This window comes from Numida meleagris, chromosome 13 (genome assembly GCF_002078875.1).
Source record: "Numida meleagris isolate 19003 breed g44 Domestic line chromosome 13, NumMel1.0, whole genome shotgun sequence".
NCBI classification, from domain to species: Eukaryota; Metazoa; Chordata; class Aves; order Galliformes; family Numididae; genus Numida; species Numida meleagris.
Window position 1 is genome coordinate 7,929,635 of NC_034421.1, and position 23,720 is coordinate 7,953,354.

The following is a 23,720-nucleotide window of genomic DNA, read 5'->3' on the forward strand; positions in this document are numbered from 1 at the left end:
GAAGTGCTGTGCTATACTCAGACTCAGGGGGGGTTAACCGGGGTTGCACTGAAGTCATTCTGGGTCACATCTCTAAAAAGCTGTCCACAGGGGACTGACCTTTCCCTTACTTCTAATAGAGTTAGAATTCCTTGCATTACTTTTTTTTATCACTGTTTGCATCTGTAGGAGCTTCAGATACAGCTTATTAAACAACAGCAACGGAAAGGAGATGATAAGAGGATTATCCTTTTTTTTCCAGTATCCTGTTAAATTGATTTCATATTGAAAATTTACAGGTAGATCAATGCTGTCCTTCTGATTCTGAAATTGCTAGTGGTAAACAATATTTTATTGTTATGTGGCCAAATATTGTTTCATGGTACACAAGAAGCATTTCATCTAAAGAAGGATTTTAAATTTCCAGCTGCTGATGAAATCTGTGATTTGTTTATCTGGCACACAAAAGTAATGCTTTGTTCCAGAGGCTTTTTGGCTTGGAAATTCCACAAGTGCAGTTGCTCCCTTTTCTGGCAAGTTGTTGGCACCAGCTTCTTCTTTTAGGCAAAAGGGGAACAAAGGCGAAACGTGCTGGTTTTTTGCCGTTGTACACACAGTTTCAGCTGATGCAGTGCTATATATTAAAAAGGATTTCAACTCATTGTTAACAATAGGAAATGCTATTTTTTGAGATTTGGACAAGGAGCTGCAGGCAACAGGACTGGAAGGTAGAAGGTTTTTCTTGACTATGTTGGTAAGTCAAATCTGCATGATGCAAGTCATTACTGCTGAGAACTTAGTCTTGCTAAAAAAACTTACCTAACAGGTAATGTTACGAGAAACTAAGGGGATGAATGAATGAAGGTGGAGAACTGGAACTGATTCTAGAACCACTGGATCCACTACTGCAAACAGTACTTTGTCCAAAATAATTTTGATGTAGTGTATGTAGCATTTTTAAAGGATTTAGAAACTTGTAAATAGAAGGAAGTTTGTGATGGTTGCTTGTGGTGTCATGTATCTAGTTTAGTATTTTGTTTGTTGCTGTTAGGGTTATTCCTGTGAATTTTGCTGGGCATACATGAGAGCTGCAGTTGCAATGTCACTGACAGCTGTGGGTATATCTGCTACTTTTTGTGGGAGTTCTGGAGTCAATTTTTTTTTGTATCAATATCTGTTGATTGTTTTTTTTATCAACCTGTCACCTCGTTCACCTCCTGTGATTTAGTCTGAGCTGTTAGCACTGGACAGTGAATGTTATGCTGGTGAAGGTCATGTGTATTTACTTGTGCTTGTTGTAGACTCTAGTCTAAATATGCTGCCTTAAAGAAATGTTGAGCTTTGGTCCCCACTTTATTATCTGGCAGTGGAATGTAAATGACAGAATAAAGATAATGCATTTAGGATAGGCTGAGAACATTATTTCAGTCTTTCTTCGAAACTTCCAAGGCTGAATTTAATGAAAGTTACTTGACAAACTGAATAACTTTGAAGAGCTTTTTGAAATTCATGACTAGCGACCAGACCTCCTCCTAATCTATTGCAAAATCTGGATCACTTCAGAGTTGTTGGTTTTCCTTTAATTTTTAGTGTAGACAAGAGTTACCATGTTTGCTATTGGTTTTGATGGAGAATGGTGATACCAGGTACCTTCAGAACAAGTTCAGGGCTCCTTCTAAAGCAGCTTTAAAGGGAGAGGTCCTTTTATCCACCACTTGCCTGCTCTTCCGATGCTGTATGCTTTGTCAGATCAAGAAACTCCTCAATGTGGGGAGAGGCAGGCAGGAACCTTGCTATTCTAAATAGTGTAGGCTCAAAGCTGATGTTCTTGTGGCAGACAGAGGGAGAACGTGAGTTATCTTATGGTGCAGGACTTCCTACTTTTACAAGAAAGTGGCAATACTGTTACAACAAAAGTTGTTGGTAGACATAAGTGTTGGTGCCAGAAAGGGCTAATAACTTTTGTTGTGCTAAATGTAAGCATTGCATTAAACAAAGGATTTTTTTGCTGCTAGGAAAGTGAGATTGAGAAACCATATTTTGGTGGTACGAGTACAAAGGAGGTGGTTTTTCTGTGGGTGATGTTTAAGTAGTGAGTACACACTAATGTCAGTATCAAACTCCATTTTGAAGGAGCATTGGCTTTGATAATAAGATTCCAGTGTAGTCTTGTAATTTCATTTTTTATGTATGTTCATAGAAAAGTTTATTTTTCAGTTGCTGCTGGTTCATACAGGTGGTTTTAACTGCAGCTGGCAGCCTGCACCTCTTCGCCTCTGTGCACAGCAGGCATGAAACTGAGCAATTTTGGTCTCCGTGTTTCCGCTAGTGAGAATTTTAAACTGTGCTGTGGGTCAGATAGGATTATTGATGTGAGAACAGGTGGGTGGTTGCTCAGTTAGCAGCCTTTCCTGGCTGCCAGGAGGGAGACTGCCAGGCGCAAGGTCCTGGCAAGTGTCAAACGCTTTCACTCTTGAGTCTGGGCACTCTGGGGGCACGCAGCTTGCCTGTAGGCCTCCTCCCCCAGCAGCGACAGAATAACTGATCCTTTGTGTTACAACTTGATCTTACAGTCCTACTGCCAGTGCTTCTATCTGGCCTGATCCTGACATTTTAGATGGGAATTAATGTAACTTGTACTTTATTTTCCTTGGGATTATGCACTGTTAAGTAAGTGTTTTACCTCTGAAAAGATCCATGTGATTGCAGGGAACATCAAGCATTTTTTGTACTCTTCTTGGAGATAGAGGATTTCACTTGAAATACAATATGAAACCGTTCTGTGCTATAGGAGAAAATGCGTTATTTGGCACAAAAACTGTTGTGAGCTGGTATTTTCTTTTTCAGCCGCAGTGCTCATGATGGAAACGAAAACTTTCAAAAATGAAAACTGAGAAATAGGTCAGAGGATTTAAAAAATACCATTTACTCCTCTAGTAAACTTTAAATTTGCCAAGGGATTTTAAAAAGAAAACAACCAACGAAAGCCCAACACCTGGGATGTGGGTTTCATGGACTAGAGTAAAAGCGAGCCAATAGCTGAGCTGCTCACCCAGCATCCACCAGGAAGCTAACAGGAATCGCTCTGTCAATTCTGCTGTGAGAGCCTGAGGTCATGGTTCAATGTGAAGTAGCTTCCAAATTAAACAGTCCAGTAACTGTAGAACTAAACAGCTTTTTTTCTTCCTCCTGCTGCATTGCAGGAGGCTGCTGGTTTGTGTTGGGTTTTGAATGCATACTTGGATCTCTGTCATTTGATGCTCTCTTCAAAATATACATGTTAGATGATCGATCAGAGTGAAAAATATTAAGAAATGAAAACGGACAACTTACTGCTTTAGTAGAACTTTCTAAAATCACTTCTAATAGTTGACTCACAGAAAAACATCAGTTTTGCTAATTAAGTTCTATTAAATGCTACACACAAAGGTCTGCTTCATTTAATTGTACTATTTTATTTTATTTTTTTACAGAATTTTGTCTTGTGCTGGAAGGAAAAACAATTTGTAAACCTGGCTTATGTAATACAAAAGAGAAGTAGCAGTGTGAAGTGGCAGGACTAGTCTAGACTCGTGTACCTGCAACTGGCTGCTGTAATTTGTGTACGTGTTGGTCTCATGATGTGATTGATGTGCCTTCAGCTTGGGTTGAATGTCGTAACGCTGTGGTATCCTCTGTGCAGAATTTAGGGTATGCCTTTTTTTGGAAAAGAAAGGGAGGAAGAAGCTTGTGGGTATAGATAAGGGCAGGGAGATCACTCACTAATCACTGTCATGGGCAAAACATTCTCAGCGTAAAGGAGATTAATACAATGTACCACCTATTGCTGACAGGCTAAAGTGAATTAAAACTGCTTCCCTGCCCATCCCACCTCCTCCCCCTGAGTAGTGCAGGGGAATGGAGGTCAGTCCATAATGCTTTGTCTGGGCCACTCCTCCATGGTCACTCAGGCTCTGCTCTGCGTGGGTTCCTTCTCCCCTTGGATGCCATCCTTCCCAAACTGATCCCGTATGGGCTTCCAGAGCTGCCCCAGCATGGATCTGTGCCATGGGGGGCCATCCTTCAGGAGCTGCTCCACCAGTTTCCCATGGGCAGCACTTCCTCCAGACCTGCTCCACCATGGGCCCCTCCATGGCTGCACGTGGAGATCTGCTCAGTGCAGTGCCCATGGGCTGTGCAGGGACAGCCTGCTCTGCTGTAAGCCTCCCCTGTGCTACAGGGAGCTTCTGCTTCATGCTTGGGGCATCTCCTGTCCTCCTGCTTTGACCCTGGGGACTGCAGGGCTGCTTCTCTCACTGTTCTCACCCAGCTGCTGGTCCATAGCTGTTTTCCCTTTCTTAAATCTGCTCTTTCAGAGACACAACCAGCCTCACTTGTGGCTTGGCTCGAGCCATTGATGTGTCTCCAGCCAAGAGTTGACTGTAGCTGGCTCTTATCTGCCTTGTGGCAGCTTCTGGGCTTTTCTCACAGAGGCCACACCTTTGGCTTCCCAGCTGCCAGAACCTTGCTGTGTAAACCTGTAACAAATGAACCCTCCAGTACAAGTCCAGAAATCCTCCTTGACTTTACCCATTTCACATCTCAGTTCAGACTTGGGAGTCTGTTTCAGATATGGTCTCCTGACAGTCCCCAGTCTGGAGATGGGCAGTCCAGTCTGTCTTCAGGGAAACCCGCAGCTTGTCCTGGTGAATCTGCGTGATATTTGGTGTGGACATTAGGTCCTCAGCAGAAAGTATTTGATATGTAAGTCTTTTCCTGTTTGTATTACTGCACTGTAAGAGAGTTGCTTAGAGGTTACCAGCAGGGGAAGATACTGCCATATCTCTCTTCCTGCATGATTTCCTCACCTTTTGTTATCTGAAATATGTGTTAAATTGGAGGGGTTCTGTGCGTCACCTGTGTGTAGACATCCCTTTTGCATGGTATAGCGTGTTTGAGTATAGTGTGTTTAAGCTAAGTAAGCTCCCACTGGACACCAACAGCCTCTGGATCAAATCTTGGAAGAGCGTGAAAGAATCTACACTGAAGTTGCTGTAGCTGCTAAATTCTAGCAGTACTCTTAGCCCAATCTGCTCAGTCATCCTTTCTGTTCTTAATCCTGAAATACCATTGCATCTCACCCTCTTGTCTTTCAGGCAGAAACACTTCAATTGTAAATATAAAGGTCCAGTGAACTGAAGACTGACTGGAGGATATTTATATATATACAATGTGCATAGTAGTTACGTGTACACCATGTCTTTCTTTCACTTAGCCAAATGGCAGGGACTTCTGCACTTGCTGCTCTGTCCTTTCCTGTAGATGTCTGCGTCATTTTACAGCAAGCATTTTAAAACACAAAAGAAGGAAGTAGTTGCTTTCTTAAAGAGCGTGTAGATCTTAAAAATAATAACAATAATAATAAAAAGTAAATAATATGTCATTTCTTTTTTTTGTAAAGCTGATCAGTGCTCTTGTATAATCATATTAACTGTGTTAATTTGTGAATTGTAAACTGTTCTTGTAGAGTCGTGAGACTTTTTCTTGCCTGTTGTGCTGAGCAGACAGGGTTTCGGAAGCTGAAAAATGGCTTGTGCAGTGGTTAAAAGTAAGGATGACTCAGCTGAAATTCCTAGTGATGGTTTGCAGCTGGGGAACTTAATAAGCCCGTGACTCAGCCACAGCCTTTACAGCTGCAGCCCTTGCACGAATGGCTTACGTGACCGCACAGTAAAACACAGTTGGGTGTTTTTATGTTCTGCCAGGGTTAATTTCTGGGAACTGGCTGTAGTTAGGTTGGAGAAGGTTCTTTTTTCTTTAACTGAAAAGAATGATATGAAATGAGAAGACTGAGGGGAGGGAGGGGAAATAACAGCAGTGTATGTTGTCTGTTGTATCCAGCCAAGGCAGGAGTCCTAGATTCTGACGGAAAATGGGAGGAAGATAGAAAAGGAAAACATTTTTGTTTCAACATTTTCAAAATATGTTTATGAAGGGGGAAAAAAAAGGGTAGAAATTGTCACCTTCATACAAAATGGTTGCAGTTCAGGGAAAACCTACTTGAAAATTTTGCAAGTTATATCTTCTCTTTCTTTTTAGTTCTGCTTTCCTCTATTTAGAATTGTGTTTAACCAAGTAGGGACAAATAAAGATGAGAGTGGCAATTCTGAGCAGCGGAATGTTTTCAGCTTTGATGTTGGAACAGAATGGGCAGGCTCCACAGCTCCTTTTGGCTCTGTTTCCTCATCTGTAAAATGTAGATAGTAGCATTTGTTTTTGTGATGTGCTCAGGCTTTTACAGATGAGAGAGATTACTGCCATTAAGCCCCAGCAGTGGTGCTGGTGCTTGCTGTCATTGCAAGCTATGCAACAGACTGAAAAAATGCTGAAAAGGACACTGTAGTTAAGGAGTCTTTGGGCATGTGACTACTTACCTTGGCTGTGTGGCTTTTAAACAGGGGCCTGTAAGGTGTGCTTTGCCTACTGAATACTGCGCTATGGGAAGAGGCCGATAGTAAATACAGTATCAAAGTGAGATTTACTACATAGTCTGCTGTCATAAATAGCCCTTCTACCAGTAATGGGAACGGTGTTCACGTTTTCATTACTGTAAGTCAGTTTTGCTTTGATCATATGGAGATTTTTCTTGTTTTCAAAAATCACGTTGAAAGAAGTAGGGAAATGATTGATTATATTGATGTAAATCTTGCTGTTGCTGGGTGGTAAATATGCTTCAAAGGTGAGCCTGCTGCTGCTTTCTACATGCTGTTCTTATGAATTACCAGAAACTCACAAGTGGATTTGCTGCATGCAACTTTAGAGTTGTGAGGCTGTTCTACAAATAATAATGTTATCTCCATTCACTATGCTATTCACTCTTACTGTGTGTCACATAAAGCTTCCACAGTTAATTTAGGTTGTTTGTATGCGGATAGTGGATATAGTGGGAGATGGCTAACATTGTCACCTTATTTTTCTGCAATGGTAATCTGAAAATCCTGATAAATGCTGTCAAAGATCCCAGTTATTACATTTGAGTGCGTTGTCTGTTATGGTAGCTGTGTATAGCCAACAAAAATGACACTAATGTTATCTGGTAAAGATTTTAAACTTCTGAGCTGTGAGAGTTCCAGTAAAATTAGATGTATCTCAGTACAGAGTCAGGCTAATACAACTATAAATAAACATGCAGTATGTTATAGAACAAGACAGCTCTATATTTTTTTCTCTTTTTTTTTAATACTGAAGTTCTGTGATTGCTTTTCCTTAATTGTTTTTTTTTTCTCCCCAGGATTGGAATCTGACATGGCACACAGAAAATCCAGACTTCACCCAGTGCTTTCAGAACACAGTCTTGGTCTGGGTCCCTTGTATTTACTTGTGGGTCTGCTTCCCAGTGTACTTTCTATATCTTCGTTCTCATGACAGGGGTTACATTCAAATGTCCATCCTCAACAAAGCCAAAACGGTATGTGACTTAAAATCATTATTTATTAGGCAGGGTGGGTTAAACCAAACGACCACCAGAGGTCCCTTCCAACCTTAACCATTCTGTGATTCTGATTCTCTAGGTTTGATCTTGATTGTTTTTTTAGGTGTAGCACAACTATTTTTGCTGAACATCAATCTCTGCCCGTGTGTGCAATTCAACTGTAATTTACTTCTTCTATTTATGCTTGATTTCCAAGTGCTGTGTTTTTCTCTTGCCACTTTATCAGTAGGCTTTCTGATCTGAAACTGATGTATCAAAAAAGCCATTCAAATAATTTCTAAGACCAGCTAGAGCAGACTATTTTGAGGCAACTCAAGTATATGGTACTGAAAGTTAATGAACTTCTTTCTTGTTAGTGGGATTCAGTAGGTAGAACCAAATTATTCTTCCATGCATGTTGTTGCTTAGAAGGATCCTCCAAAAGAGGTGATCTCATTGTGGCTGCTCTTCTGTTAGCCCATTGCATGTAGCGTTCATGTTGTGCTGCCTAATCTGTGTGAACTGATGTATAAAACACACTTTTGTATTGCAGGCTTTGGGCTTAATACTGTGGATAGTCTGCTGGGCAGACCTTTTCTACTCTTTCTGGGAAAGAAGTCAAAATATTTTTCGAGCTCCATTTTTTCTCATTAGCCCTACTGTACTGGGTATAACAATGGTAAGTTCTTCTGTTACATCCTTTGGTGACCCAAAGGCTTAAGCAGTAACATGCATCTTACTCTGATGCAGTGCTTTAATTCTTTAAGTCTGTTCAGTGTGTTACCTGTCAACACACAAGCCAGTGCTAGTTATCCCATTTTATTTTAGTAGGCTTGAGCTTCATTTAATAACTTGATTCAGGCATAGGGTGGAAGAATCAAGTTGGGAGAAATGAGATCTAGATAACAGCTTCAGCAATCTTTTTTGAAGTTCACTGAATTTTGTGTTATCAACTTGCTACAAACTTTCTTGCATGTGGCATTTAGTGCCTGTTAGGTTTGTTGGTGTGGTCCAAAGTCTTAAATGCCACACAAGGCAGGTGTCGCCTTCAACCTCTTTCTGCCCTAGTTGCCTAAGTATTGCCTTCCTTCACTACAGTGTCTTAGCAGTGTCAGTTTCAAGGGATATACCCTGCTATTTGTTTATTAGCAGTTGTCTTAATTTATCACAGGCATAGAATGTAGTGATTACACTTGGTATTTTTGGGGAGAGAACAATTAAAAACCTGGAAAAAAAACTGGATGTGAAATGCTAAATGGACACATTCTAACGTTCTACCTTATGTGTATATATTGCGTTATTTTAAAACCCATCTTATGTTTTTTATCTTGTTTGTCAACAGTTGCTTGCCACGTTTTTGATACAACATGAAAGAATGAAAGGAGTACAGTCTTCAGGCGTGATGATGATTTTCTGGCTCATCTCATTGCTATGTGCCACAGTAATTTTCAGATCCAAAATTATGCTTGCCTTAAATACAGTAAGTGATTGCTCACCTCATTCAGTTGAAAATAGTCTTGAAAACTGCAATAATAAAGTAGTTGCTTGCTAATTATGCCAGTCAAATCAGTTAATGATCCATGTAGTGTGCTTTCATTCCTTGGGTTATGAAAATAAGTCAAGCAAGACTTAATGGCCTTGTTTTTCAGGTTTTGAAGTGTTAGTGAAATTCATAGTGATCTTACTACAGCAACAGTTGCCAAAAATTCTACTAGCTGTTTCAGGGAGGGGACCTGTCTGCTTGAATACAATAAGTGTGTGTAATGTTTGATATGAAACTGCTGGGAGTTAACATCTTCCTGTTGATTATACAGTAGATTTCCTGAAACAGTTAGTTTGGTTGTAATGTGGTCTCGTGACTGCTGAGACAAAATGAAATTGTTCAAGTGAAACATTTTTCTGTCAGTCTGCTTCATTGTAAAGCCACCTCCAATGCCACATTAATTGTGGAGCTGCCTGAAAACAGCATATTGCTTTTCTTTCTTGAAACCCTTAAGCCATATTGTGAATTTTGAGAACTTTCAACTAACTTTTGTCTAGTTGTTGTGAGTGGGTTTTGTCTTTATCTATGGTGTGTCTGTCCCTCCTTGTGCTTTGATTTCTCTGGAGTGTGCTTTATGTATCAGTCCCATCACAAATTGTGATGTAAATAATGCTGCTCTGATTAGTACTGTTATTAATCATTACTATTTGGTTTACGCTTACAGTTTTTCTTTGGAAGCTCCTTTCTATCCAATGCATAAGTGCCTTGATCTTCTGCAGAATACTTTGATGTCAAATTGGGGCATGTTGTGTTGATACAAAACAAGTGTTAAGGAGCACTTCTCTACTGCAGAAGTTTATGCTTGTGTACTTATGTGACTGATTGAGTAAAACCAGAAAGCTCTGAGGTTCAATATGTGATAACCTTCATCTCCTCTGTTTTTACCTTCCCTTTACCAAAACAGATGTTGACTTTAATTTGCAGGGGTGGGGTGCTAGCATAACATTTATGTTATTGCAGAGTTTACTGTAATGATCTGTTTTATGTTAAAACATTGTTTTAAAGAAATTGCTCAGCCTTTTAATTGCAAAATTACCTTCTTTTGTAGGACACTGAAGTGGATGCTTTTCGTTACGTCACTTTCTGCACCTACTTCATCCTGTTACTTGTACAGCTCATACTATCTTGTTTTCCAGAAAAACCGCCTTTGTTTTCTGAGGCAGTAAATGATCCTGTAAGTGTTTCATTTATGCTGAATATTCTAATTGAAATTCTAAGTGATGCTTTATGTTGCCACTGGTAGGCAAGGTAGTCTGTGTATTTATGCCTGGAGAAAAGAGTATACTGTTGAGTCTTTAAATTTGCTTCATCTTTGGGTTCTTTTCTTCTCAGTCAGGGGTGAAAAGTATTTGACTAGATTTATTATGGAAATACTAAAACCTTTTTTGCATTGATCATGATTACAGTAATTACAATGTGCTTTGAAAACAATCATTTGTTTTTGTTTTCTGAGTACTTCTAGGAGTGTCTCTACGAAATAAGACAGACTGTCAATTTTAACTTTTTGATAAGTGTTGTTTGTTCAGTGTTATGATAGAAGAAAAAAAAGAAAAGCAGATTATTACTCATTCTTAATTTGTTTCTTCTTCTGCCAAGCTTTTCCACAGTGGAAACGTTTGATAGTCCTGAATAAAATCTTATCGCTAATTTACTTAAGCCAAAAGGTAACAGTGAAATTTAGAATGTGCAGGTGCTGATGTCTGTAGAAAGCAAACGTGTTTTGTATTTTGCTTTAGCTTTATTTTTACATTATGTAACTCCAGACTTCTTACAGCTTCTTGTATTCGTTCTATTCTGGATTGGATGTCAGCAAGATTAGTAGTTCTTTTGTGTTTTCAACTACTATTTTTTGATAAAATGAAGTAGTTACAACATGGTACAATACATTTTAATATTTTAAAGCTTTGCTTTATGCAAAAGAAGTCCAGTATTTGATAATAGAATATGTAGTTGACTCTTGAACTTAGTTTCCATTGAAAAGTCGATTAAAAAATCCCAGTGAAAAAATGTAATATAAGGTATTCTGTGAAGTTGGAGAATGTTTTGATTTTTTTTTTTTTCTGAAGTAGAAGATACTCTCTGAATTTGCTGAAGTAGGAATTTATCTGGCAGGAATGTGGAGGTAGCTGAAGGCTGAAAGTATCTCCCTTCTTCCTTTAATTTCTTAACTTCTCTGAGTTACAATAAAAATTTTTTCTCGAGTTACTATACATTTAGATTTACTAAGTTACCATAAAAAACTTACTTGTAGGGTGTTGGATTTGCTTGGGATCATTTTGAGCTGTCTTGTGCTATTATTTTTCCCTACAAGGTTGAAAAAAAAAAAATTGTCACGTGAGGAGGAGAGGAAATGCAGAAGTCTGGTTTGTATAGCCTGATCGTAATGTGCTTCAATAGAGAGCTTAGTGGGGAAGCCAAGTTGTTCAAACATGAGTTGGAAAACGCAAATCTTGGGGAAAAACTCATCTCTCACTGCTTTATTTGTGGTATTGTAATGATGTTTGGTAGTTTTGTAGACGGAAATACATTAGTTGTTCCAATTATAGTTGATTAAAAACATAGTGGATTGTGTGCCAAAGAAATGGCTGTTTTTAGTATTCTGTAGGGAGTGTTCAGAGCAGTGAAGAAGGGTAAAGAAATCTCCACTGGAATTTGTGAAGTAAATCACCTTAGTGGCTTTTGAGATTCTTCTGAACTCCCTTTCTGTTATTGTAATTCAACCAGATTAGGAGATGATATTAACCAGAAAAGTTTAAAAAGGCAGCCACTGATCTGGATGTACGAAGTGAGCTGGCTGTGTACGTTTGTAGGTCTGGATATGTTAAGTTTCCCATGTGTTGATGAATGAGTTGCAGTGCTTTTGGGGTTTGTTTTGGGATGCTTATGATTTTCTTTTTCCTTTTCAGTTATTATTTGTGTGTTTGTTTTGGTGGAGTCCTAGCCCTTATCTGCTAAAACTGTGCAGTTTTAAGCTCTTAGTGACACTGTAACCAAATAATGCATTTATGCTTTCATAATAACATTCCTTGCATTAATTTAGATAAGTCTATGCTGTTTTATAACGTTCCATCAACTATTTATGCCTTGTTGATAGGGTATTTCTGCTATTTCTGTGACAGCCATGAAGCTGGGCTTCCCTGTTGTTTTTTTTTTTAAACAAGTTCTTGACAGCATAAATGACAAATGTAATACTTTGGGAGGGAAAGCAATAATTCAGAAGCATCTTTTCTGGTTGATTTGTTTCTAATGTCCCTGTATCAGTTACTTTTATATGTGGATTGATTTCTTTTTCTCTCCTTTAGAAACCATGTCCTGAGTTCAGTGCTTCTTTCCTGTCCAGAATCACCTTCTGGTGGATCAGTGGGTAAGTCCAACATAATACACAAATCATCAGTTAGAGTTACATGGTATCTTAAAATCCTGCTTTCTCAGTTAATTTAGCAATAATCATGTAATACTTATTTTGGCCGTTTTGTCTGGCTGTTTTGTAAACAAATTAAATTGATATATTTTTCAATTTTTTTTTTTACTTCCTAATCAAGCTGTAGAATCCCTTGTTAATTTTCACATCCCTTGCCTTGGCCTTCCTGATCTCACTTCTACATGTCTGAACATCATCCCTTTACTCTTCCCAGGCATGCTTTCCTGATTCCACTGCCTGTGCATTTCCTTCTTTTCCCTCAGTTTGACCATCAGGTCCTTGCTTAGCCATGCTGGCTTCCTGCCTCCCTTGCTTGATTTCATGTACTGGGAGATAGAGAGCTCTTGTGCACTCAGAAAGATAACCTTAAGGAGATGCCAGTTCTCCTCTGTTCCTTTGTCCCTAAAGACAGCTTCCCAGGGGATCTTATCCAGTAATTCCTTAAACAGCAGGAAGCTTGATCTCCTGGAGTTCAGGGTTCTGCCAGGCCTATATTCCTCTAGATGACAAACTCAGCCAAGGTGTGGTCACTACAGCCCAGGCTGCCTCCAGTCTTAACCTCTTTCACAATCTTCTCTGTACTGGTGAGCACCAGGGCCAGTCATGCTTCACCCCTGGCTGATCTGTCTAATACCTAGACTAGGAAGTTATCCTTAATACTCTCCAGGAGTCTCCTGGATTGTTTACAGCCCACTGTGTTGCTTTCCCAGAGCTGTCCAGGTGGTTTAAATTCTCTATCAGAATGAGAACCTGCAAGTGCAACGCTTCTTGTAGCTGAAACAAGAAGGCATCATCAACAGGATTACTCCTTGATTAGGAGTTATTTAGTAGACCCTTGTCACCTTAGCGACTCTTTGTAAGTAAGGGAGAGAATCCTGCAGCTCTGAGCAGAAATGAGGGCCTGGTCTCCCTTGTCTTGCATTTTATTGTGGTCCGAATGCTTAGGATTGGAAGCTAGCTTAGCTTCTTCTCTTTGCAGGGACTTCAGGTGGGGTTGTTGGTCAGCTTGTGTCAGTTCACAATACCATGCATCAGTCTCTTAAATTTCCAGGTACTATGCTGCATGCTGCCTGGTGATTTCTTGCGGCCTGGATATTTGCTCAGAAAGTTAATGAAACTGGGCGCAATTGCACCCCAAACACCAACCTCTGCCCTCATGTTTTAGTGTGTTTAAACACAGAAAGGTGGTAAATATTATTTGTGTATGTTTGTGGTTGATTTTTGGACAGAGTTGAAAATGATTTGGCCAGATGAAAATAATCACTTCATGAAATTAAATGCTAATAAAGATTTGCAGGTTAGTAGGCATGAGAATGTTAATTACTTGGCTGATTTTCAGTATACCACTTAATCCTTTTATTTTCTTCTCCCTGAAATTTGAATTTGACATATCCTGAGTCCTTAGATCTTTTGGTACCTAATTCTCGTAGTAAAGGACAGGAGATTATATGTAGCTAAATACCTTCTTAACATCTGGACCTGAGTTGCTACAGATAACAATTCTTATGCTTCTTAAAAGCATTTTTGTGAGGAGTTGGCTCTGTTTTGGGGCTGAATGTAAGCACCGCTGTCTTATGGCATGGATAACACTAATATTCTCAAATATGTGGTGCTAATTCTTTCTCATGCAGGTTGATGATTCAGGGTTATCGGAGACCTTTGGAAGCCAAGGATTTGTGGTCATTAAATAAAGAGGACACGTCTGAGGAGGTAGTGCCAGGCTTGGCGAGAAACTGGGCAAAAGAGTGGGCAAAGACCAAGAGGTAAGTTAGTTATCCTACTACTGATAAAGCTTTCATTAAGAAATGAAAACTAATTGGTCAAGAACCATCTTGTTAAAATATTTATGGATTCTGTGTGTATTTCTAAAATGCTAAGAAGGAGGAAATAACTGTGGATGTACCTGCTGGAGAATACTAGGGAAGGTGAAGCTTACTGGTGCTCTGATCCTACCAGCACAGTTTTTCTGTTTTGCTCTGCTGGGGAGACCATCCAGGGCCTAGGATAGGTGAGTGTTGTGAAGGATATGATGGTTCCTCTGAGATGTAAAGGTTCGAAAACTCAAGTTACTTGGCATTTGGTTGGAAGCGTTTGTCATGTGTTACTAAATCTGCTTCTGCAAGGCTCAAAGTGACAACTCTGTATTTGTCCTTAAATGCATTCAGGGTAGGAAACAAGTTGGACTATGTTTCTTTTTTGAGAGGAGTTGCAACAAGTTTTGCTTTAGTCCTTCATGATCCAAAACTGATTATTGTAATTTTTAATGTATGGGAGTTTTTAATCCCCTTGGGAGGGAATGTTTTCACACAAACTTCAGCCATGTAATTTAGGAGCTTGAGCTCCCTCTATGGTTAATGAAGCGTCAGGAGGGCAGTTGAGGGTGTAAAGTGAGAAACTTCTTTCTTTCCTTTGACCATATAGGGAGCTTGAACACCTAAGCAAGATGTCTAAAATTAGAAAGACTGCGTGCCTGTGGTTTCCATTCTACTTTCATCATCTCTTACTTCATCAAATAGAAGTACCTTTTCATTGAAGGAAGAGTACTTGCTTGTTTCCATAGTGTATTTTTACATACAGCTTGTCCTCAGAAGTTCGGAAGTACGTAGTTTGACATAAGCCAGATGCGTGGAATGGATGTATTCGGCTCGTTGGGGATGACTTGGCATAAATCTGACTGCAGACTTTTAACTGCCGTGGTACAGTGAGGCCTTAATTTTGATGAAAGTTTAGTATACTGAATCCTAGAACAATAACATTCTCTTTTTTTGAGCTTAATGCAGATTACAGCCCTATTCTTCATTCCCCTAGACTGCTGTAGGAAAAATTCACCACGAATGTTAGCTGTTCATATGAAGAAGACTGTTTCTGAATGCCTGTTCATCTAGCTATGGTTGTGTAATTAAAGGTGGTTGACTGGCAATAAAACCTGGTTAAACTGTTAAGAATTGCAGCGAGCAGCTGTCTCTGTTGCTAGGATACTTGCTGTTGCTAAAATGAAGAATGATGCAAGAGGCACAGGCCAGTGAGTTGGCTAGTATCAGAAACTTAACGACAGCCTAGTTGAAATAAATGTCTCATTCGTATACTGTGTGTTTTTCCATTTGGCTTTGTACTTGTACAAAGGTTGCAATTGTATACCGTCAGTATGTTCTAACTCTTATTTCAGGCAACCATTGAACATGTTATACTCATCCAAAAAGCAACAAAAATCAAGTGACTCCAATGGTGAAGTGACAGAAGAGGCTGAAGCTTTGATTATAAAACCATCTCAAAGGAACTCTGAGGCATCTTTATCCAAGGTGTTATATAAGACTTTTGGACCATATTTTCTCATGAGCTTCCTGTTTAAAGCAGCACATGATCTCTTGATGTTTGCAGGCCCAGAAATTTTGAAGTAAGACCTGTTTTCTTTATTCCTGAATTAAACGTAAGCAGACAGGTTTCTAAATACACTGATATTTCAGTCAGTTACCAAACTGCTTTGCCTCTAGCTAGATCAGTTGGGTAAAGCTATCGTGCAAATTATCGTGCAGACAGATTACTTTGGTCCATTGGTTTTCAGATTATAACATCAAACCTTTGTATGATGTTACGTTCCCTTCCACCACGAAGAAGGCATGTCAAAAGCATAATCAGCAATTGCAGGAGAGTTTATTTAATTCTAACCTGTGATGACTGTGGGACTGCTCAGGAGTCTAAAGGTTTTTATAACCACTGGTCACAGTATGTGTTGCAACACACTGAGCTAAAGCAGTAGGAGATATGTATTGCTTCTAAGGTGAGAAGTAATAAGACAGCTCTAAGTAGCTGCGTGTTCACTGGAGGAAATGTAAGACTTTTCACTCAGAGAATGCTGTACATATAAGACACGTAAAACGTTTTTGTTTTAAAGGAGTACATTGCTAGCAGTGAGTGCTAGTATAAAATTATGTCCCGTTTCTAAGAAGTTAGCTTAAGTGTTTTATTTAAGTCTTGTGCTTTGGGTACTTGCATGGCCCACATAATGTTTGGGATAATCTCACTGTAACCTTGAATCTTCCTTTTGAGTTGCGTAAGTCAAGAATGCTAATTCCTCTCTCCGCAGATTGCTAATCAACTTTGTAAATGACAAAAGTGCCCCAGACTGGCAAGGCTACTTTTATACAGGGCTGATGTTTGTTTGTGCCTGTCTTCAGACTTTGATTCTTCACCAGTATTTTCATATTTGCTTTGTAACTGGAATGAGGCTCAAGACAGCTATTGTTGGTGTCATTTATCGAAAGGTACGTGTTTCTTTTCAATATATAACAATACCTCCAGTGACTATGCAAGTGTACTGTTTAAGTCTGAGTAATTCAAGTAGTTCGGAATCAGCCCAGCAGAGTCTGCTAACTCTTAACAGAAGTAAGAGGGTATCTAACTTATAAATACAAACCTTGGAAATGGAATAATTTTCAGATTAATTAGCTGAAGTTCTGGTGCCTTTTCCTTCCCACTGGCAAAGAAGAAACCTTGTCACATTTAAACTGGGGGTGAAACAGCTTCAACTTGTGCAAAAATTAAGATGTATCCACATTTACACCTTCGTTTGAGAATTAACAGGCAGCAGTACCTCAGCCTGGAGTAAGCTGGAGCATTTTAGAAAGCCCTGGACTGGTTGTTCTGTGTGAGGAAAAATGTGTGAGGCGAAGCAAAGGTTCCACTTCTTAGAGTTAAAAAAGGAAGCAAGCAACCTTCCTGCCCCTACAAGCAATAAAAACACCAACCAACCCTAACCTGCTTGCTATTTTTTAATTTAACCCGAATGCTTCCATCAACACAACTTCCATTAGATGTGCAGGGTAATCAGACTATAAAGCATGAAGAGAATTACTTGTAATTTTAAAGTTAGATGCTCTGTAAAGCAATTTTGATTTAGTGGAGAAAAAGCAAGTAAGTAGACCTTTTTTCATGTTGTGTGTTTTTTTTAATTCTTTTTTTTAAAAATCTGCACCCAGGCACTTGTTATCACAAATTCTGCCAGAAAGACTTCTACTGTGGGTGAAATTGTGAATCTAATGTCTGTGGATGCTCAGAGATTCATGGACTTGGCTACCTATATAAATATGATCTGGTCTGCACCTCTCCAGGTGATACTAGCACTGTACTTACTGTGGCAGGTGAGCATTGTATCTGTTGTTTCCTGTTTAATCTTATAGGCATCACTGCAGAGAGCTGTTTTCCAGGCCACTGGAGCATTTATAGCAGAATAGAGCAAACGCTGTTCAGAAAACTTTCAGAGCTACTTTTGCTACTGCTTTCAATAAGTGTTCAACTCAAGATCTTAAATACTTATTGAAAACAGTTGTTTTACAGTCAGATGTTTTTCTCTTCAGAACTTAGGTCCTTCTGTGCTGGCAGGTGTTGCCGTCATGATTCTTCTGGTTCCCATAAATGCTGTGATGGCAATGAAGACAAAAACGTATCAGGTAAGAAGCTTTTAGGTGCGTGCCAATGATTTTAAGAAACGTGTGCTACTGTGACTTTTTTCTACGAGTCTACTACATGCTTTCTGCTAAAAATGTCACTACTGAGTTAAATACGTTTCCCTCAACTGCTGGTAATTTATTGGAATGAAACCTTTTAGCTCTAGGTGTTCAACAGAATATCCTACAGCATTTTACTTCCTACAGTGGACAAGTAGGAGTGCACAGCCATGCTGCCATGGGTAACAGCTGTCTGGGATAGCAGTCTTGGTGCAAGCTTGCAGACTGCTGGGTGCTGAGTCAGAGCATCGTTTCAGGTTTTGCGCAGCCCTCGTTAAGTATTTTCTTTAAAGGTTTTCTTCTTCCTAATGTTCTGTCTTCTTCCAGCTGAATAGAAAGCTTTTTGACTTAGTACACCATCAGAAAGCTGTTGATAGTGCTGAAAATAAAGCAAAAACAAGTTTGGACTAAGGTTAGATGCAAAGTAGATCTTTAGTTGTGTGAAGAATTCTTTTAATTGGTGTAAAACGTTGTGATGATTCTGCATACTTGCTTGTTAAGAGAGTCTCAGATTCCTTGCTTGGAAGTTCGTAAGCTTTTGATGATAATGAGGCAAATTTCATCATTGCAAAATAAAAGTTAAAAACTTTGTGGTTCTGCCAAGTACTGTGCTCTGCTAATTATTCATTGCAATGTTGTTTTCAGGTGGCACAGATGAAGAGCAAAGACAACAGAATTAAGCTGATGAATGAAATTCTTAATGGGATTAAAGTTCTAAAACTTTATGCTTGGGAATTAGCCTTTAGAGAAAAGGTATTGGAGATCAGACAGAAAGAGCTCAAAGTCCTAAAAAAATCTGCTTACCTTGCTGCAGTGGGTACCTTCACTTGGGTTTGTGCTCCTTTTTTGGTAAGTGAAACAAATTTGTAGGTCTGTTCTCTTTTGGGTCATGTTTTCCAAAACAGTGTTTGAGAACTTTTCTTTTTTTTTTAATGAATGGAAAAGGAGGAATTACCTCTACACTAGTGGGCAGGAAACTGAAGTCTTCAGTTCCCTGTGAAAAGGCATTTCTGTTTTCTTTGGATCTTAATAACATCCAAGTTGAATGCATCATAGAAGTTAATGGCTGAATTATGTAAAAATAAAAGCCTCATGCCTTCCCCTACTGTTTTTACTGGTGTACTCAAGGGACCTAAGACTAAAAATACTGTCAGATTAAGAAGATTACTGTGTGCACAGCGCCCTCCAGGTGGTAGTTGCAGCTGACAGCAGAGTAAAACTTCCTTATTTCAGTATGTTTCTGGAAGCAGCAGGTCCTTGGATAAGAGTCCTTGATCAAGTGGAACATCGCACAACAAGTGTGCCTCTGGCCTGGATTCTCCCCACATCTATTTAAGACCAATGTGGAGAGGTAAAGCTGTTGTGTAGCCTGGGATTGCTTTAAATTCTTTTTATAAAAAAATATTCTTGGTATGTGAAACATCTCCACTGTGTTTGTAGTTAGCTTACGTTCAAACTAATGAAAGGGAGAGAGGAGTGAGATCACATCAAAATTGCTTCAGACCCTATTAGAACAATGGGGCATTGCTCTTCTGCATAGAGGCAAATAGAAGCCATTACTACATTAGGATAAAATATGTACTGTTCCAGTTGAAGATATTTAAATGTACTTTCCAGTCTCAAATTCCTTCCCTTCAAGCATTTAGTGTTTACATTATTTTCTGGGCATGATGAAAGGCAGAAGAAGCAGTGTCCTGGATAGGAAACATAAGCTGCATTCTTAAGCAAATGCTTTCCTATAACAAGTCTGAGATGGTTTTAATATAAATATATTATTAAATGAAGTTTCTAAATAAAACTATACAGGTGGACTTCTTAATGCTGTTCTGCAGAGTCTGGGAAAACAAATTCCCTTAATGAGCAGCTTTACTTCAGTACATGCTGTGAATGTGTTGTGGCAATGGTCCTGAACCTCAAGGGTTTGCCACTGTTGCAAGGCTGCTGTTTAATGTGCTGTTTCTCAGATCTTTATTCTTTAGTAGATGTTCTTCTTTACTTCTGATTGAAGAACTATGTGTGTGCCTGCTTGAAAGCACTTTTGAAATGCAAAATACTTTCTCTTCTACTTCTCCTGTTTCAATGGCCAGGGTTCTTCACCACGTTGTTTAATAGTGCTGTCAGGAAACTATTTGTTTTGCAGTACCTCCCATAGTGCTGTCTGTGTCGATAAGGGTCTATTTCAGACTAGCTGCTGACAACACAGGAGCGCAGACATGCTGCTTCTGGAGTTATTCTTTGGCCCCTGTCTTGTTTTTGATCTCCGTGGGAGGGCTTTCTCGCTGGGATATGATTGTTCAAACCAAGGATTGTACAAACAAACTACTGCAGCAGGCACAGCTGAGTCAGCTACTGTAAGATGAACAAGACTTGTGTTCACAGCAGTCAAATTTTAAACATAAATACTAATGATAATATTTTGTAGGTGTTTGAGCTAATTGGTTCATGCCTTGCAGCAGGGAGGTCACCAATGCTTAACCTTGTTTTCCTATGTCACTTTGGGAAAGGAGTGTTGGTTCTTGTTCTATACAGAGGTATGAGTGTTGTTATCATGAAAGAAAACAGTGTAAAAGGAATAGACGTATTGTGATTGGGAAGGACTGCTGTTTTTCTTAGGCTTAACTTAGTTTAGTTTTATTATAACTTAACGTAATTTTGAAGAATGTAGGTATGTATGACTTTCATTTTTATTTGTATATCTTGATGATAATGGTTTAATGTCATTTCCTTGTTCAGCATGAATCTTAAGCTTTTCTGTTGTGAACTGTTTAAGTACTATAGGACTTTGTCATTGTAAAGCAGTAACATTTAAAATTTCTTGAAAAATATATCCACATTAAAGAGGGCTGTACTTTGCTATCTAGGGTTGTGGTGGTCTCTACGAAGTATAAAATGGTCTAGCACTGGGATATATCCAACTTTTCAGTGCACTTATGTTACTGATCTAGTGTCTGCGATTGACGTGGAAGTGAAAGAGAGCAGAGACAAAGGCGAGCGATCACTCCTTTCCTTCCCTTCTTGGGCAGTGCAACCACAAGTAGCCTGGGACATTTGTGACTTCACCCTCACTGTGTGCAAAAAGTGAACACTGGACTCCTTCCCTGAAGTTTTCCAAGAGGCACCATCAACTTTTTTTTTTTGCAACAATAGATTTAAATGTTTGTTTTGTGAGGGGTTAATGGGAATACGGAGTTTATCAGGATGTTGCTCTTTCTTTTAGACCTCTGGCTTAAAAAAGGTGTTGCTCTAATCATAACCATTACACTTTGTGTTTCAGGTTGCCTTGTCCACATTTGCTGTGTATGTCAAAGTAAACAAGAACAATATCCTGGATGCTCAGAAGGCATTTGTATCCCTAGCTTTATTCAACATCCTCAGGTTTCCATTGAACATACTTCCTATGGTTATCAGCAATATAGTAGAAGTAAGATTTCATTCATTAACAGGCTTTTCTGTGTAGAAATAGTCACTGGGTGGAGGCTACATTTATGTGCTCAGATAACGTTCGCTGGTGAAATTCAGTCACCTCAAAATAAGCTTTGCATTTCCTGTATATTGAATGCTGTACAGAGAAAATTATCAATCCCAGGTACGGTAGATGAGCATACCTGAAATCAGTCATATTTCTTGTGATTGGGAAATGCAAGCTTGACTACCCAGCAAGCTATACAATGGTTTTAAAAAGAGGGATTAGGAGTGTGTAATAATGATAAAATGTCTGCATGGTGTAAAATACTGTTCTTAAATATAATGAACAGAACATAAGATAGTTTTATCTCTTTCTAATGTAGGCTAGTGTCTCCTTGAAGCGCCTTCGGGTGTTCCTGTCTCATGAAGAGTTAGATCCAGACAGCATAATCAGGTTTCCCATCACAAATGGTGAGTTTCTTTTGCTACTGAAAAAGAATTAGTGCAAGTTTTGGGTGGCCTCGCAGTGTCTCTTTTGCTTTCTGTAACAAATATACTGCACTTTGCTGGATTTCACCAATTAGTTCCAGCCAGAAAGCAGAGAAGGGACCCTGTAAAAATGAAAGTTGTTATAGAATTTCTACCACCTTCTCAGGTGTAATTTCTCTCCCCAGCTTCTGTGTCCAAGATACAGAATAATTGCATCCAGACACAGTTGGTCACTTTAAAAGTGACTTGTTGACAGTTTCACGTGTACCCATTTGAAAGTTAAGAGATTGATAATTAAATGTCCCAGAACCAAGTTTTTTGGAGAAAAGCAATTGTAAACTGTTTGAGCACCCTTAAAAGAGAATGGATAAGTCCCAGTTCTGGCAGGTGCCTCCACTTCATTTTGTGCAAGGAGCATTGCTGTGAGCTTTGCTGTATCTAGTACGTACGTGTAGCTGCTCTGGTTATATACAGCTGTTTAGGAGCTTGAAGGGAGATTTACTGAATAGCCAGGGCCCTTTATCTTGCAAACAAAGCTTGACTTAACTATGTCAGTTACTCCTAAATGATTTTTCTACTTCTTTCTTACAAAGATAATGAAATGTTCATCCCTTCCTCTCACGTGGTTAGCTGAGCTCTGTATCAATTCAGTCACTTGATTCTCCTGTATGGATTCATCTGCTTTGTTTATTCTGTTGGTTTTTTTCTCCATCTTCCTTTGGGGAATATCTCCTCCCCTTTCAGCTGATAACCACGAATACTTTACTCACAAATCCTTGTGGATTTTTTAAGCAGTTTTGTCCATAACAGGTTGTACTTGTGTTCACTCAGATGTATATCTGGCCTAAGTATTTATTGTCTATTTGATTTGTATTGGGAATAACATATTTGCAGTTGTTACTGTAAAAACTGAGAGATACCACTACCAAGCAACACTTGGACCCTCTGGACTCGCTGTAAAGAGAGGGGGAAGCTAAAAAGGAGTTTCCCAGAGAGGTTGTGGATGAAAGGTCAGTCCCCGGAAGGCCAGGCTGAATGTGTCTGAGCAAGCTGTTCTGGTAGAAGTAGTCGCTACCGTGGTACAGAGGTCGGAACTGGGCGATCATTGAAGGTCCATCCAACCCAAATGGTTCTGGGATTCTCTCAGCAATGCTTTTGCTCAAAATTACTTTATTTGTATTTCATCTCCCCTGTTATTCTTGTGGTAACTTAACTTTCCATGTGGAAATATCAGTTCAGGTCAGATTGAGGCTGCTAGCTTTTTGAACTGTCTTCACAGTGGAGTTGCTGGTTAAAGAGGGAGATGGCTGAATTAGTCAGAATCTTACAGCAGACATTCATGTTATCTCCTGGTTGCTGAGTCAGCATAACTTCAGCATCTCTGATGAGGTTACACTTATTATTCTGCTTTGAACGGAACACAAGCTTTTGGTAAGCAGTGGGTTTTTGTTCTGCTACAGAAGTAGCTATATGCATCTACTGTGTGCTTAAATTTACTTCTGTGGCTTAATCCAAAGCATACACTTCAGCTGCTTGCATTCACATTTGTGTAAAATCAAATTTTCTGTTTATCAGCTGAAGGAAGCATTGTTGTAAAGAATGCAACATTTAGCTGGTCCAAAACGGATCCTCCTTCACTGAATAGGTAAGCATTGGTACCCTTTGTTCCGCTTGGTAGTTTTGCTGCATCATGAATTATCTGTATTTAAATTAGGAAGTCTGTACGCATAAGAGTTTTCTTAAAGGAACAGGAGAACAAATATTTGTTTTTCTTTTTATTTATTTATTATGTTTATTTTACTACATTTATTTTACATATACTTATTTTACGTAAATTATGAATAAAAGGAGTAGCAACAGGTGTAATGGAGAGAGGGAAAGCTTCAGAGATGTTCAACTCTTGCTACAGGCTGCAGATGGGATGAGCTC

The 23,720-nt window shown here is 39.2% G+C and overlaps 1 protein-coding gene across 6 annotated transcripts in view; it reads left to right on the plus strand.

The window, feature by feature from the left end:
- ABCC1 (ATP binding cassette subfamily C member 1) overlaps positions 1 to 23,720 on the plus strand; it is a 49,149-nt gene that overhangs the window by 5,641 nt on the left and 19,788 nt on the right. For 5 of the 6 annotated variants that reach the window (XM_021412002.1, XM_021412001.1, XM_021412005.1 and 2 more), the window contains exons 2-15: positions 7,250 to 7,426; positions 7,983 to 8,108; positions 8,772 to 8,909; positions 10,021 to 10,146; positions 12,275 to 12,336; positions 14,025 to 14,156; positions 15,560 to 15,787; positions 16,478 to 16,655; positions 17,370 to 17,531; positions 17,748 to 17,840; positions 18,543 to 18,746; positions 21,172 to 21,318; positions 21,686 to 21,773; positions 23,367 to 23,436. In XM_021412002.1, the coding sequence (XP_021267677.1) occupies positions 7,400 to 7,426; positions 7,983 to 8,108; positions 8,772 to 8,909; positions 10,021 to 10,146; positions 12,275 to 12,336; positions 14,025 to 14,156; positions 15,560 to 15,787; positions 16,478 to 16,655; positions 17,370 to 17,531; positions 17,748 to 17,840; positions 18,543 to 18,746; positions 21,172 to 21,318; positions 21,686 to 21,773; positions 23,367 to 23,436 (1,781 nt within the window). In that variant the 5' untranslated portion in view covers positions 7,250 to 7,399. Of the gene's footprint in view, positions 1 to 4,505; positions 4,723 to 7,249; positions 7,427 to 7,982; positions 8,109 to 8,771; positions 8,910 to 10,020; positions 10,147 to 12,274; positions 12,337 to 14,024; positions 14,157 to 15,559; positions 15,788 to 16,477; positions 16,656 to 17,369; positions 17,532 to 17,747; positions 17,841 to 18,542; positions 18,747 to 21,171; positions 21,319 to 21,685; positions 21,774 to 23,366; positions 23,437 to 23,720 lie in introns of those variants that run through there. The other variant, XM_021412003.1, reaches the window with a different exon arrangement.